The sequence below is a fragment of the Anguilla anguilla genome, chromosome 19 (genome assembly GCF_013347855.1).
Source record: "Anguilla anguilla isolate fAngAng1 chromosome 19, fAngAng1.pri, whole genome shotgun sequence".
NCBI classification, from domain to species: Eukaryota; Metazoa; Chordata; class Actinopteri; order Anguilliformes; family Anguillidae; genus Anguilla; species Anguilla anguilla.
Window position 1 is genome coordinate 13,483,642 of NC_049219.1, and position 16,870 is coordinate 13,500,511.

General features: G+C 48.4%; 1 protein-coding gene across 3 annotated transcripts in view; it reads right to left on the minus strand.

The window, feature by feature from the left end:
* LOC118219166 (potassium voltage-gated channel subfamily C member 2-like) overlaps nucleotides 1-15,974 on the minus strand; it is a 42,416-nt gene extending 26,442 nt beyond the window's left edge. The window contains exon 1 of one of the 3 annotated variants that reach the window (XM_035402133.1): nucleotides 14,831-15,973. In XM_035402133.1, coding sequence (XP_035258024.1) covers nucleotides 14,831-15,391 — 561 coding nt within the window. In that variant the 5' untranslated portion in view covers nucleotides 15,392-15,973. Of the gene's footprint in view, nucleotides 1-14,830 lie in introns of all 3 variants that reach the window. The other 2 variants (XM_035402132.1, XM_035402131.1) reach the window with 2 other exon arrangements.
* Nucleotides 15,975-16,870: the final 896 nt, after the last annotated feature.

The following is a 16,870-nucleotide window of genomic DNA, read 5'->3' on the forward strand; positions in this document are numbered from 1 at the left end:
ACCGTCTCCTTCCTCCGGGCGCGAGCCCTTCTTCCAGGAAGCCACCGCGCGGCGCAACAGGGCATGCAGGAAACTGGCGAAGCCGCGCGAGGACCTTTCCAAGAACCTCGCCAAACTGACAAGGTCAAAGGTCGATTTACGACCCCCGTAACATTCAGATGACGCTAGGGATGAACCGAATGTGAAGCTGTCTGTATCTTTATTCAGTACATCAGGAATGACAGGAAGCAAATGTGATGAGCCTGCTTGTCTAATGAGCACTACTCTTTGGGACTGTATGTGAACTATACTGTTTATAAAAAAGTAAGCAATTTTGTCTCTTAGAATCGCCTTTTAAAAATAGTCCTTTTATCTACATACAGCTCTATAGTAACGTACTGTGTTTTATGCAGAAACAGATCCTAGATTCCCGTCATTATTTACATCTACATAATCTATTTAAATAAAATGAAACCACCGTTTGAAAATAACACCCTTGGACGAGTGCTTTCACATCTAAACAACTCTCCCTGGTTCGAGGTGTTGTTTGTGATTCTGTCATACACACATTTTAAGCTCTGTCTCTCCTCTGTGCTTATTCTAGATCCCAGCCTGCCAGACTGAAGCTGGTGTCCATTTTGCTCTGTTTTAAAGCCAAGCTGTGGCTGTCGGGCTTAGCATCCTGAGGCAGAGGAAGCTCACAGAGAGGCAGAGGAAGCTCACAGAGAGGCAGAGGAAGCTCACAGAGAGGCAGAGGAAGCTCACAGAGAGGCGATGCAGCCCCGGCCAGCCTGGAGACAGGGCAGCGCAGAGACAGGTAGAGGCCAAGCAATCTGGACCAGTCAGCACTGTGCTCATCTAAGGCATCACACCGGCTTGTGTGCGCTCAGGCTCTCTCACAGCGCTCAACAGACACCTGCGCCAGGTACGGAGCGGGCTGAAGCTCCTCCCACTCACTCACAGATCGATCGGGCCTGGCCGGCAGAACAGGTACCACTGCGGAGGAAGCAGCCCGCCAATGGGAACACCAAACCACCGCAAGACTGGCATTTTGCGTTTCACAATACAACAGAAAGGGCAATGCACAAGGCCTAGGAACTGATTTTGAGAAGACAATCAATCAATCAATCAATCAATCAAATTTCATTTATATAGCGCATTTCACAGCAATTTTCACAATACGCTTCAGACAACAACTGCAAGCCATACAAAATACTGCCCCACAGCACTGCAGCAGGATGACCTATGAGTGTGCCTTGCTGTTTCCGTACGGGGAGTGACTGTGACTACACTATTATTAGTGTTATCATTCTTATTGCTGCTGGCGTTACTCTCAGCACGTACGGTTGTATAGTTTCTCGGTTGCCACCTCTGCTTTGAAAGGTCAAAGGAGCAGCTGCTGAACGCGGGGTCTTTTAGCAGGCTCTGTTATAGCAGGGCTGCTGTAACACGCAGCCAGAGCTGAGAGTCCCTCCAGAGGCTCAGCGGCCCTGGAGCCTCATATCCCTGCCACTGGGGCCCTGGTCCCAGAGGAATGCTTCTGCTGTCCAAAAAAACCACTTCCAAGAACCATAAACTGTGGACTGGGGGTCTGTGGAATAGACCCCCCTCTGTATGGGCCGGTCTCATATTGGCCATGGGGTCACATACTTCACATTATCCACTATTAAAAAATGTTTTTTTTTTTTTATATCTAAGGCAAACAGCTGATACCTTATAAGACAAAACTTCCTTCTAGGGAAGCAAGTGGGTCACCTTGGCAACGAGATGGCAAAATAACTGAGGCTTTTTCTTTCCTGTTTTGCTTGGAGAGACACAGCAGCCCAAACTCATTTTAAGAAGAGGGTGAGGCAGGGACCTTCCCCAGAAATAAAAAATGTTTTACACGCCAAATGACTGTTTAATAATAACTCTGCACAGTCACCACGCAGATCAGTCCCCAGCCTTATCAGGTAGGTCTTCTGTGTGCTTTTAAACAACGCCGAGACAGCTCATCACTCTGGAAAAACTGCAACTCATCATCTACGTGACAGGCCAGCCGTGCGAAATTAGCACTGTAGCGCACACCAGAGAGAGACAGAGGTCAACCTTCTCTCCTGTCCAGGGGTTTTTAAAGCATTATTCAGACAATCTCATCTCATCCCTGTGTTCTTCAGGACAAAGCAGATTCCTTCCACCCATATGACTAACTTCTCTGTGGGGGGGGGGGGGGGGGGGGCATCAATAAACTATTTCCCCCCTAAATGTCAAAAGCCTTTTTTATCCTCCAAAACCCAAGCTAAGAGCAGCTCTGGGTGAGTGTGTGCATAGTGCTGACCTGATCAGGTTAGCTACATTTATAATTCATTTAATACAATGAGGTAGGAGGATGTAAAGACAGATCAAAGAGAGAGTGCTCACATCTATACCTGCCCCCCCCCGCCACCCCCGCCACACCCCCGCACCCCCCCCCCCCCACCCTGCCGCCCCCGCCCGCTCTGTGGCCACGTGGCCCCCCCGTGAGTTAGGTCAGCATGTATAATTGAGCAGAAGCGCCCCCTCCAGGAACATCAAGAGCAGACATGACAGGGCCGCAGCACACCGAGAGTTTACTCAGCCTGTATTAAAATCATCATCATCATCATCATCATCATCATCATCATCATCATCATCATCATCATCATCATCATCAACAAATCACATAATCAATAATCCAAAACACAGGCATGGAGCATCATCCTAAATCCTACAGGAGGGGTGACACTTGACTGCAGCTGTAATGAGCATTCATTGCATGAAGGAGCAGGTACCTCACAGGCAGAGATGTTAAAAAAATCCTCCACATTGTTTCTAGGGCCACTTATGTGCTTCTGTAGATTACCACAATAGAGTGTCTCTAACAACAGGTATACTCAACCTCTGAGTTCAAGTGACTTCTAATGGAACAGCTATTCAGAGTATCAGTTACCACAGACTAATACAATTGTCTGCGGAGGTTGTGTGAGCGCATATGTGTGTGTGTGCGTGTGTGTGTGTGTGTGTGCGGGTTTAACAGCATAAATCAACGCTTTACGAAAACCGATGACAGAGCATCAGTGAGGCTTTACCCGAGTTAAAAAGCAAAAAGAAAAGCGATGCCATCACCCAGGTTTCTGAGAGCTACTTCAGCCACTGCAGAGCGATCCCTGTTAAAACGAATCACAGGAAATTTCCCTGCAAAAGCACTTTCCCGGGTCCTGCTTTCAGCGTGACCTCGTGGGATTATAATCACGTCTGAAGCATTTTCTAATAGCCGCAGAGGTCCGAGTTCGTCTGCCATTGGGTAGAAGATGTGTTTTCCTCCCTCTCATGTGCAGTGCCTGCGCTGCTGGCGCTGTCAAACTCCTGACAGGGCCTGACTCTGGCAGTCTCCATCAGTCCTTCAATTAAACTCCTAATTCTTTGTGACAGCTGCCTTTTCTCTTTTTCTTTTTCTTCTTTCACAATCCTGGCTAGGTGGGTTCAGTGAACGGCAAACTTAATTTGCTAAGAACATTTGCTAAGAAAAAGCCCCCCCAAAGCTTCCCTTCACCTCAAAATGGTTCCCCCAAAAGCTACCCCTCACTCCAAAATGGTTCCCCCAAAAGCTACCCCTCACTCCAAAATGGTTCCCCCAAAAGCTTCCCCTCGCCCCAAAATGGTTCCTCCTTCTCCCCTTCCCTTAACTATGGTCATATAATTTTAATAAAAGCCCTGATTGAGACTCAGCGGGAATGCAAAGTCTCCTCAGGTCAGACGTGTTTATTCATTCAGACAGGAGGACACAGTCTGCTTTTTCAGACAAGCCACGCCCTCTGAAGCCCTGCTGTTTGGAAAGCTCCATTTCTGCATGCAAATTTCATTTCAGATCACCATGCCCTGGTAGCCAAGGCCTCCAAATTGTTTTTAATCCCCCCCTCCTCCTCCTCCCAATACACACACACACACACACACACACACACCTTCCGTGTTTACTTTAGAATGCATCTGCGACTTGTGGAATGTAATGATCCAGTGAGCGTTAAAAGCCAGGAGCACTCGTGTTAAGATAAACCCTTTTGAATGCTGGGTAAATTTCTCACACAGCAGAGCTGGCGTTCTGCTTTTAAATTTCAAAACAACCTTCATGGCAAAACTGAGCCTGTGGAACAAGACCATAACACATCTGCTATCAAACCAATCCAAAACAACCACACCAGAAAAGCATACTGTTCCATTACTGATTAATAGTCAAGAGCCAGCAGTGTAGTATAATAGATAGGGAACAGTGCTTTTAACTCAAAGGTTGCAGGTATGATTCCCGAGTGGGGGCACAGCCAGCACGCCCCTGAGTAAGGTACTTAACCCAAACAGGGCTTCAGTGAACATCTAGCTGCATAAACAGATCGTGTACGTTTCCTTAAAGTGACTCATGATAAAAGCTTCTGCTAAGTGCCCTACATGTAGGCGCAATGTTATGCAGCAGGCCCGCGTATTGATGGTGAAAATATCACAGGCCTGTGGAGGTATTCCCCGGTCTATTTACAGCCATGAGACTGGGGGGTGGGTGGGGGGGCTTCTCCGGCTCCCAGCCTTCGCATTGAGTCTGGACTCATTCTGATGATTGATACAGTGCACAGAACCAGACAGCCTCCACGAAAAGTGCAGCTGTGGTTCAGCCTCGTCCGCCTACCAGTCTCTGGGCCCTGAGGGGCCAATGCTGCGCCGGTCTACTGATCTGAGACCCCGAATCCACAAATACACACACTCGCTTCCGTTTCGGTTCTCACCCGCGGTTGTGTTTTATTTTTTATTATTATTATTATTATTATTATTATTATTATTATTATTGATTTTCCCATTTTACTTTTCAAAGAAAAAGATTGCGTCCGTGGATGCACCTCTCAAAAAAACATTTCCCCAGATAAAAAACCGAGGGAGAAAACAGAAGAGCAGCGAGGTTGGGTTTCGTTTCGCTGGGCTGAAAGGGAGTTTTATTCCACCTCGTCTGGCGGAATTGAATTCGCACCCCGGAGTTTACCCGCCACGCGTCTCGGGCTCCTGCGGCTCCTGGTGCCTTCGCCCCCCCCCCGCCCCCCGTCTCGTTTTAGCGCCGGGCCGGAGGAACACGGCCGGGCTGCGTGGGCGTGAATTACCATCGCGCGCGTTAACAATTTACAAACCCGTCCCCGGTGGAAGCTGTTCAAGGTCATCCGTGGCGCCGGAAAGGAGCGACGCCATTGGAGGAAATCGCAGAACAGAACCCCCCGCCCACTCTGCACCCCCCCCCCCCGGCCACTCTGAACCCCCCCCCCACTCTGCACACCCCCCCGCCGCCCACCCTGCGACACCCCCCACCCCGCTCAGGAGACAGCAGTGGTGCCCTCCCTCATCTGACTCCTCCACGCGGATGATGCACAGATAAACAGTGGACAAATTATGGAGGACGGCGATTTCCAAAAAACAGTGAGTCGAGGACCCACTGGTGAGTCATAAGAGGGACAGAGGGGGAGTTATGCAGTCACTCAGGGTCAATGGGAGGGGAGAGGCCAGGGGTGGGGGGTCTATAATACTGTCCCTATATCGCTGTGGGACTCCCCTCTTCAGTGACAGTTGCCAAAGGATCTCAGAAGATCTGTCCTCCTGCTACGGTTGGCAGCTGCTGCCAAGGCCTGTGGATTAATACATGCAGAGTATGTTGTATATTTGAACATGTAAACAGACACACACACACACACACAGTTACATGGGGCACTATGCAGTGTTTGAGCATTTCAGCCGTACGCTCTGATATATTCATATTTAAAATCGTTACCGGGTGGCAGTATTTCAAACAGGAGTAATTACGCTCGTTGGACATGCCAAGACTCCGCTGATCAGCCAGCGGGAAATCTGATTGCTACTTTGATTACCGGTGACTCACGCCTCCATTCAGTCTTCACCAACGGCAGTTCTTCCATCGCATGGAGACGCACTTCCATTAATTACAGCTTGTTTGTAAATCAGGTGTTTGTTAAGGGTGATACAGACAAACTGGCCTATAAAAGAAGACCACATTGCTGTTATGTTTCCTGTGAGTTTTTTCCTTTTAGACATCGTTACAAAAAACCTCATTACCCTTCTTGTCTGCAGGGACTCACATCCCCAAAAGCAAGCAACAAGCACAAAATAACAACACATCTAGGAAGTGAAAGCCCAGCTGCCTGACTCTTCCACACTTCGTCATGCGCACGTTTCTGCAGCAGATCAGAGCCTGTTAGCATGCTGCCTAACTCTTCCACACTTCATCACGCGCACGTTTCTGCAGCAGATCAGAGCCCGCTAGCGTGCAGCCGCGGCCCTCCTCCCGTAATTATTCACCGTCAAAAGCCGTCGCATCTGTCTTGTCTTCGCGCGCTGGAGAACGCTGGTTTCTGCCGAAACACGATAAACGTTTCGAGATTAGGCTTCGCCGCCGCGCAGGCCCAAAGGGGCCGCCGTCACCCGGCAGCGGAGGGGAAAAGGCTCTGCTAGCGCGACGAAGCCTCCCTGATTCTGCTCTGCCTCCGCCATCGTTCGGCTCGTGTGAACAAAGAGCGCGGACATGCCGGCTCTCAAGGCACGGCGTCACCACAGAACTCCACAAAAGCAGAATACCTCCCCCCCCCCCCTCCCGCCACCCAAAATGGCTCCTCCAGTCTGCATGTATGGTTCTTTTTGCATGTTAACTCATGTGCTGTATCCGTGTGTACTATGTGGAATATTCTAGTAAATTCTTATTTATTATGCATACAAAACAACGTTAAACAGCACAGTAGGGGGAAAGATTTTTGTTTGCGAGAATGCCACCGCATCAGACTGAGTTTAAAAATATTCAGATTCAGTTCGGATGTGACTCACACATTTCACAAAGGAAAAAAAAATCTTGTTGGCCAATTAACATATGAAATATTAACTTATCCCTTCGTTTGCATAAAAACCCTGTGCTGTACAAGGCCCTGCAGAACAGAACAGCATAGCTCCAGGCTCTAGGATTCTTGGAAACATGAAGATGAATTTTCAGCCAAAAATAAAAATCAGAGCAGAGTATTGAACGTATCACAGAAACATTATGCCAAGCTACAGTATGAAATGCTACCGGTGTTCACTACTGAATCACATAAGGTTAAAAGGTAAAAGTGAAAATGTCCAAAGAAAAAAAATCTCATCAGAAATACTATTGTAATTAGACTTCAGCTTCTTGGTCTGTGGTACTGTACCAGTGTATAAAATGGTTGGCTGCCACACAGTTACTCCCAGAATGAGCCTTTTTATTCTTCTTTCAAAACTGTCAATAAACAACAGTGTCGGTCTTGCACGGCACATGGTTGAGGCCATAATCAACCATTCCTTCCCTCCTTCAAACTGCAGGTGTGTGTGTGTGTGTGTGTGTGTGTGTACGCACGTGCGTACATGTGTGTACTTGCGTGTGTGGATGCGCCAAGGGAATTCTCTAGGACTACTGTCCTTTCTTCTATCTCAAAACAAACATCTTAGCGAATCAAATCTGATCTTATCATCGCTCAGTCAACAGACAGGACTGGACTGCCAGTTATAAATGGTCTGACCCCCCCCCCTCCCCCCCCCCACTCTCCATTCTTGTTTCATCAGCATGGACACACCACGCAAGAACTGCTGCGAGCACACACACACACACATACATATCAGACATAAAAGAAGATGAAGTTTATATGTGAGGTGGGGGGGTGTGGGGTGGTGGGGGGGGGATCCGTGACCTCTCCCATCCAGGACAGCCTGTGCATCTGCGCTGCCTGAAAGCATCAGTGAGTGGAAAGCATCGCGGCTCGGCTGGCGGAGGCAGCTGTCAGGAGGAGGAACGCGGAGGAGGAAGAGGCTTCCTCTGGCTCGGGGACACGTGCTCTACGAGCGGAGTCTAACGGAGGGGGCGGGGGGAGGGGGAGAGGTGGGGGGGGGGGGGGAGGGGGGGGGGCAGGCACACTGGGTCTAGCACACAGTGGCAGGAGTAAAAGCAGTGCAGTGTGCCACACAGCTGGACCAGCAGGGCTCGGTGCTCAGGGCTCTGCCGGAGAGAGACCAGCTCCAGCCCTCTGGCCTGCCTGGGGCTCCAGGAAATAAACTACGGGCAAAAACGCCTCATTTATCTCATGTGCACAAGCCTCCTGTTTTTGGACTCCCCCCCCTGCCCCCCTCCATTTTCCCCAGGGACTCGCCTTTACTGAGGGGAAAGGGGTGAGACTAGAGTATGACAATGGTGTGGGGGGGGGGGGCATCCACCACTGATAATAGCCAGGTCTCTACAGTACAAACCCACATCATACAGCTGCACCAGTCTGACCCCATTCCCAGGTATGGTGGACGAGGGGGACGTCAGAAAATCCACTTTAAAGGTACCGCAGTAGGTCCTGGGGGACAAAGAACCCCGAAAATGCCCCAGTCCCTGACACTGGCTCACCTGTAAACCCACAGGAGAGGAGCACGCTCTGAACGCGAAGGAGCTGCCATGTTAAACGGTTTAACAAACAATCTGCGGTTCACTTAACGCAGTTACGCGGGGCGCCTGTGCGCTCATTCAGCCGAAACCACGCAGTCACCCGATCGATAGCAATCCAATCTCGTGCCCCTTCTCAGGCTGCCACGCAGCCTCGCATTACCATCAATCCAGCGCAGAGAAAAGCCCGTCCTGCTCTGCTTCAGCGAGGAAGACCTGAGCAGCCCCTGTGGAGTATGCGAGGCGCGCGCTTCACACGGTGAGCTTAATGCATTAAAGCCCTGGACGTGGTCCAGCTCTGAGGGCCCTCTGGCTCCTCCGGCTCCTCCACGGTGAGTCACCGCTCTCCCCCCCGCCTGCCTCTGCGGGGAGGCCGAGCAGCCTGAGGGAGACGGGGCCTCGTCTGCAGGAGACGGGCTTCCCGTCAGAGAGGAGCGCCGGTTCGCCGCCGCTGACGCGTGCGTGCCTTCTGCGCCGGTGGAGAGGGGAGAGACCCGGGGCTGGCATTCAGGGGTGACCACGGGACATGTGCAGCCTGACAGGCCAGCATTGTTCAGCACTACTGGGAGAGCCCCCCCCCCAACAACTACACACAATGGAATTAGCAGGAGCATTCACCCTTATGTAGGCCCCAGCTCTGATGCACGCTCTACCCCCAGGTAATACTCCCAGTTGTAACTACAGGCCAATCTCTCTGCTGAAATGTCACGTGATGTGCAACACGCACTTTGCCATCACTTCTTTCCACCCCTAAATTGTATATACAATTTTCATTTGAATTATGTTATTTTGTCTTTTGTGAAGTGTCCTGTACTTCTCTGTATTCACTACCTTTGACAGTATTCAGCCAAGCCGATAATGTCATCTGAATTTGAACTTTGCAGTTGACTGTGTTTATAGCATTGTAATAAGCAGTAAGAAGATTTGAAATTCACGAGGGCAGAGAAAGATCCATCACCCGTGTAAAACTGTGAGCAGAGGGGGAGGCGGAGGGAAGATGGTGTTTTACGCAAGATTATCCATCTTCTCACGGCACAAAACAATTATTTTACATCCTCTAATCCACTTGAAATTGACAGGCAGACATGTTTTTCTATCCCAATCCTACTTGCTGAAACAAGACCGCAAAAAATTAAAGAGGGAAATGTTTATTCAAAAATGAATTCCCTGTCTGCTGTTGAAATGACTGCGCTCATCAGATGTTGAAATCCACCCCCCCCCCCCCCCCCCCCCCCCCGTCATCAGAACCAAATGATCTTTGTTTCATGATGTTTCAAATAATTTATTTCAGACCAATTGAACCAACAGTAGGAATGATGGACCTAGGAAACAGGTGCTAGAACCTCTACCATCATTGTGTTAATATGTGTGAATATGAGACAATTCACTGGGAAAGCACCAATAAAAACTTAAAATATTCACTCACTTCAATATATGGAAACCTGTAGCGCTAAATTACGTCAGCAGCAGTTATCGTCCAAAGATTAGTGTGTTCAGCCTCCCGCGTGATCTGAAGGGAGTTTTAAAAGATTAATGAATTTACAATGGCTTTTATTAATGGGGTTTTAATGCAGCGAACGTGCTGGGGAATCATTTTGAAAAATCGCACGTTTAATAAGTCCCCCATACTCCAGAAGGTGCTCCATCTCTGTGAGCGAACAGCGTATCAATAATGCAGCAACCCCTCCACAAACTGCAGATCCATTAATGGGACCGGGTCTGGGGCCCATCAGGACCAGTCCAACGGCCCCTGCGCTCAATTTCCAATTCAATTCAATTTAATTTGTATAGCGCTTCTTACAGAGAACCGCCACAAAGATGCTTTACAGAGCAGCAACGCGGGAGACAAAAGAGCAAAAAGAGCAAACAGAGCAAACACCAGGCCAGAACTCCTCAGTAGCAAGTACAAGAGGTAAAAAAAAAACTCCCTGTGGGGAGAAAACCCCTCGAATGGTGGAGAGAAAAAACTCCCCGATGGGAAGAGATCCGGACTATGGAAAGGGAGCCACTGGCCACTGAACACCTCCAGATGATTCAGCAGGCCGGTCGCTCGATTGAGATAATGTCTGAAAACTAAATGAAGCCCTTTCTCTCTGAGTAACCACCGCAGCACAGCTGTGACGCACAACCAGAGGCAGGGACGCACAGCCAACGGTCCCCTCTTCAGCCACAGCAGTCATTCTGATCTCTGATTCTGATGCCTGAGACAGTCTGAAATCTGGATCAGCTCTGCATTGCAACGGGTACTGACGAGCACCCTGGACCTGTCCTCGACAGCCGACAAAAACTAAATCACAATGAATCAAACCTTGTTTGAAACTCCTCCAACTGGCACCAGGCTTCATTAAAAAGCATCTGGTCATTTAGATCGGTGCATTAGTTTTAATTTGAATCATAAAGTGTTTTATATATATAAATGCGCTACAAATCAAGTACGCAGTACTATACAAGGGTTATATAGTTCACGGCTAAATAAGTTCCCAACATCAGATGATTTCATAGACCAGGCGGCCTTCAATGAAAAACAGGAAAGCACGAGTGAAATGTTGCTATGACAACAAGCGCAGCCCGCCGCGGCAGCATCTTTGAACGTGCAGAGACACGCAGACGGCGGCCGGGTTAACCCCTCCAGCGGCGAAAGCAGACTGTGTGCAGCGTGCTGCCAAAACCCACCAGAGTCAGAAAAGAGACACTCAGACCCCGAAAAAAAATGAATGATTTACCGTCTCTCAGTCCCACGGTGCTGAACGACCGAAATAAGACAGTAATTAGACTTGAACTTACAAAGGGAGGACAGGGACAGAACCCTCCGCCAGGCGAGGAAGTGCGGGCTTCAGTGGAGCACTCCACTGGTGCATAATTAAGCCTGGGTCTAAATAACAGCTGCCTGTCTGCAAAGGACTGAAACGCATCTCCCATTACACAGTGACAAACCGAGCACTCGCTGGTGGTGAGACGACAAATTCCCCAGAGCCTGTTCAGTGGGCAGAGGCGGGAGGAGTTTCACTCAACTCTTAACCCTTTACGGAAGAACCCTAACTCCATTCAGCAAACCAGAGCCAAAATGGCCTCCAGAACAGAACCTCCCCAGTCCCCAAACCAAGAACACGCAGATGAGCTCATTCTCTCAGCTGGTTTGACTGCGAATGTGAAATTAACCTTTAAGGGGCAAAGCATAGCAACTTCCTACACGTAACACACGCCAGAACAAGCTAAATAAACAAATGCCTTCTGTATTTATCTGCAGGACCCAAAACAACACAGGTGGAGTCACTGGTAGACAGTATCTTTTGCAGTGACAGTGGTGGATGCATAAGAGCTCCAGTTCACCAAGAGGAGTTAGTGGTACAGTATGAGAGTTCGGCAGCACTTCACTCGAACCCTTGGACACAAAGCTGGCATGACGCTGTCACACACAGGACGTAACAGCCGCCAGAAGACGCATTAACAGACGGTGTCGGTTTAAGTCGACCGACATAAAACTGTCATACTGTCATCAGTAAATGTTATGACAGACGTCACTGCCGTAACGTTCACCAATGAAGGCGATGACAGTTTTATGTCAGTTGACATAAACCGACGTCGTCTGTTATGCCATCTTGCGGCAGCCGCTATGCCACAGCGTTGTGTCAGCCGGAGGTCGAAGGGTTCGAGCAAAGCGTCACCGAGAGTTCTATTCGCCGGCGTCAGTCAGGATTAGGATTGTGATGGCGAAGGCATCGGAGACCCACGGCTGCGGCAGGGAGGAGGAACTCCACAGGCCAACCACAGAGCCCCGGCACTGAGGCCTGGTGATGAGCAGAGAGCCGAGAGCGGGAGGCGCGGGAGAGCGGAAAGGCAGGGAGAGACAGAGCAGGTCCACTGGCTATGCATGAGGCCCCTCACCGTGTCACATGACTGATGGGCCCAATCGCCAAAAGGAGCAATTTAGTTTATTTGTGGATAACTCCACACCATTCTAACTTAAGACCCTGTCCAAGAAGGATTCGCGAGTGCTGGGTTTGAGAAGGACATCTGGGGAGGAAGGCGGCATCACCAGCATACAGGAGAACAGCCAGGCGCCCAGATATAACTCGAGAAGGCTTAATAGTCAGAGTTCCCAGCAACCTGCTCCCTAAATTGAATTGCCATTCACGAGCCAGACAGTGAAGCGCGGCGCGCTACACACTCTTTCCACAGTTGCAGTTTCAAAGTTACGATTTCAGGTCGCTGCACGAAGGAGGCCATTTTAACTCCTCCTGAGCACGCGTTCCCTCCCAGCGGACACTGAATGTTCTCACAATGTTACTGGAATGTTTGTTCAACCACACAGCAGCAACATTGTGAGGACCCTTTTGTGGATAGCAAGCTTCCTGAAGTCTGCCTGAGTACCAAAAATATCCACCGTGCAAATGCCAACAAGGTGTTTCTCCTGTGAACCTGGGCAAGGTCAGAACTACAATTCCCAGCTCGTTACAGACGCAGGTTTCTGGCCAAATCCAGGGATTAGATGGCGAGAGACGCGATTAATTATTGATCAGATCGACACTCGGATACAATGCCATGGGGCTCCGTTTCTTCCTCTCCCAGAATGGGTGGAATCAATCAGGGTCGCTCATTCAGCCCGATTGGCTGAGGTTGAACGCCGAAACTTTATCGTCCTTGAAGGTTGGCAAAGCACAGAGGGCAAGCCGTCCGCCACAGGCATTCAGGGCTTGATTTACTTTAACCTTTAGCGCGTGCAAATCCTTTTAGCGCACGCAAAACTAATAACGCAGCCAACGATTGGTGCAAAACCAAACCCCATGACCAATCACTGGTTGCGTTATTGGGTTCTGTGTGTGCTAAAAGGTTTTGGATGTGCTTAAAGGGCTTAGGAAACCAGGTCCCTCTTTCCGTATCAGATGTGCAGTAGGCATGTACAGTATGTCGCTGGGTTTGGCCCGGTCATTTCAGAAGGCCGAGGCCTGCCTGCTGCAGGGCCAGGTTTCCAGAGGTGAGGCACACGCTGCCCCTGAAACAAGTTATTACTGCTCTCCCCCCGGGGAGGCAGGTTTATATGGGCTGTGTATAAATAACTTTGTGTTGAATGGGGAGGCTGGGTAGAGCAGGCTTTGCAGTCACAGGGAATGAATGGGTGCCCTGAAAAGAGTCACAACCTCACGCTGCTCTCACACACACACACACACACACACACACACACATACACATGCGTGCACGCACGTACACACACACACTTGTGCGCACACACACAATAACGCACACACACACATGCCTACACATACACATGCTAACACACACACACACACACATAATCTTGTTTACACAAACACACATGCACGCACACACATTTATGTGACTAAAATGTCAATTTGCAAGATTATTGATGACTAATTGCTGACAGATAAATGCTGCAAAATTATTATCCTGTATGTAGGCCATTCCAAACCCCTCAATCTGCTCTCTGTGTCGCCAATAACTACATATTCTTAATAATCAATAAGGACGTGCAGTGCAGGTGTAATGACTTACATGTGTGCTATTTATCAGTAAATCTCCAGAGTGAACAAGATTAAGAAGGAGGCATCCCTTGACCGCGGAGATCTGCATAAATATTTACCAACGGTGCATTTATTTTCCAATACCACCTTGAGTCGTTTCAAAGAAAAAACCCATCTCCTTCAGTCACACGCCTCCTCCAAAACAGGTTTCCATAACAACCTCCGTTTTACTTTCTGTATACTACTATTAATAGACATATTACCTCAGATTAAATTTAGGAAATGAGAACGATCCGTTAATCGTTGCTTCCCTTATGAGAGTACCACGATCTATTTAATTTGAATATTTTGGCTTTTATTTAATCAAATAAAGAATGACAACGATTCATCCTAAATGTGAATTGATGTTCGCTTCAGATATTTCATTTTAGCAAGTTAGACGTCCTTCTGCGACGTCACATCTGCCTGGGTGCCTAACTCCTTTATACAAACAGGGATAAATTTGACTTTAATAGTTGATAGTGTAGGTCAGTGCTTTTAACGGTGTCATGGCCAATAATGTAAGCTTCTGCTAATATAGTTGCCTCCAACACAAAGGCTGATCCTCAAAGAAAACAAAGGCACGCATCGCGTGTTTTGCTCTTGAGAGCGCGCTTGGTAAATGTTCCTTAGTGGATAATGGCACAGAATAATCTGATACTACTGTAGCTTCGCGTTATATTTCATAAAAACACCAGAAGCGGTGGTAGAAATTTAAATTGACCGACAGCATTTCCCAAGACAATCAGTTCTTAATGTAATGAGATAAATCAAAGAAAATAAACAAAAGGAGAACTTTCAAATGCTTAAATAACAGGTGCTCTCCATATATGTGGAGGCGCTTTCCATCCACAACGGTGCGCCTTACCCGTGCGGCTCTGGATGAATAGGGGTCTTCAAATAGATTCCAAATCACTGGCTGCCACTTTTTCCAGCGGCTGATACTGCCATCGGATGACACCACGTCCTCTATACCGAGTCGTTTACCTATCTCGTCCTCATCTCCCTCTCCATTGTCCACGTTTATGTCAAACACATCGAGCGCCTCTTCTGCATCCCGGTGCTGCCGGTAGGTCATCCAGCAGCATGGCTCCACGTCGGTCTCATCGATACCCCAGAAAGACAACTCTTCTTCGAAGAGAGGACCGCAGACATCTGCCGGACAGTGAAGTTTCCCGGTCCTGTAGTAGTTGAGGACATAGGCGAAAACGCCCGGGTGGCGGTCGAAAAAGTATTCGTTGTTCTTCGGGTTGTACTCGATAAAGCCGGGGACTTGTTGCAGCTGATCCAGCACGGACTCCGTGTCAGCCTCGGAGGCGAGAAGAGCCAGTCGCGTGCCTGGCAGAGTCTTCAGCGTGGTCCGATACGTCTCGTGCCTGGTTCCCCCAACGTTGAGGATTATCCTCTCGTTGTCATCGATCTTGCCCATAGCTCTGGGTAAGACATGACTCGATAAAAAGTATTGTGTATTTCAGAAGTAACAACAAGCACAGCAGCTTTCTTTGTTTAGGTAGGTCACCAAATTCATCGAGCCATCCGAAATTGTCCAAAAAAAGTCATATGCAATTAAGAGAACCCCTCTCCAGAAGCTTTGCAAAGCTGCTAGGCAGGCGCATCGTTGCTGGTGATTTAAAGGGGGTGGGGAAAGGAGCTTGCTTGCTTGTCAGAGTTCCTCTGGTTTCTCCTGGTGCGAATGATCTCAGCCAGGAGCTCCTCGTGAACGTGCAGCGCTGGCTTCCTCTATGACTCCCCGCTCTTCGCTGCTTCTCATCCAGACAGATGAAGTCAAACGGCAAGACAGATCTTCTCATTATTGACATGTCACCTTAGGCTGTTACCCTTTGGGCTTCGCCATTATCAACCGCTCAGCGTGGAAGAAATACATTTCTCCCCGTTATTCAAATCTGCTTCCTCACCCCTGAAACAGCACCAAGGGCACGCCCTTTTCCCTTTCTCTCATTGGCATGCATCTTTATTCAGACTCTCTGCCGTCAGACGGGCAAAGATTCTGTTCACGCTGCATTAGTCCACACGGGGTTGCAGATTATTATTATGATCAATAATAATAATAATAACAATTATTATTATTATTATAAACTGTTGGTGGCTATTTATTTTCGGCAACAGAACTCAATCTTTGAGCATTTAGGAGAAATAAATGACCTTGTTTGTCTATACTTCGTGCGTATTTGTATCCTCAACAGGTCTTGCAACTATATAAACTATATGCTTTATTTAGGCTGTTCCTTATCAACAAGCCCGTTATTTTTCACGTGTGTGTAGAATAATTGGCTTTCGTGGAAATGTGTTTGAATAGAAATAAAAACCAATACCAAACACGTCTCTGTTAGTTTATTTAAATTGCGGAAATGATCATTAGTCCTGTTTAGACTGCGAGGGAGCTGTCCTTTCAGCACGTGCACAGCCTGTTTTGATTTTTCAACCATCCGATCACATGGAACAGCAAAATACAAAAGCGCACGTTTCATATTCTAAGCGACAGCCTTAAAGGAAAAGAGCTCGATTTTATCTTCGGTGCTTGTGCCTAAAAAGCTTGGTTTGTTGACAGACCGGCTAGAGTTGATACTTCTAATGGGGTGTTTCTTTGTTTACTGCCAACAATACTGCTTGCTTGTAATAACAAAGACGCGCCGCGGTTGTCGTGGTCTTACAGTTACTAAAACAATTTTCCGGTGGCAGTCAGTCGCTGGGTTATATTCACAATTGCAGACAACGCGAGTGTTTATGGAGCGCCTGAATTTGTTATACTTTCTCAACTCAATGACACTTTAATTGGAGTCTTGTGTGAGAGGTGGTAAAATCACTTACAATGACCATTGCTATAGAAAGATGTACTCAGGATTTCAATTATAGTGTTTCTGAATTTGCAGATCTCTAGGCTACTCAA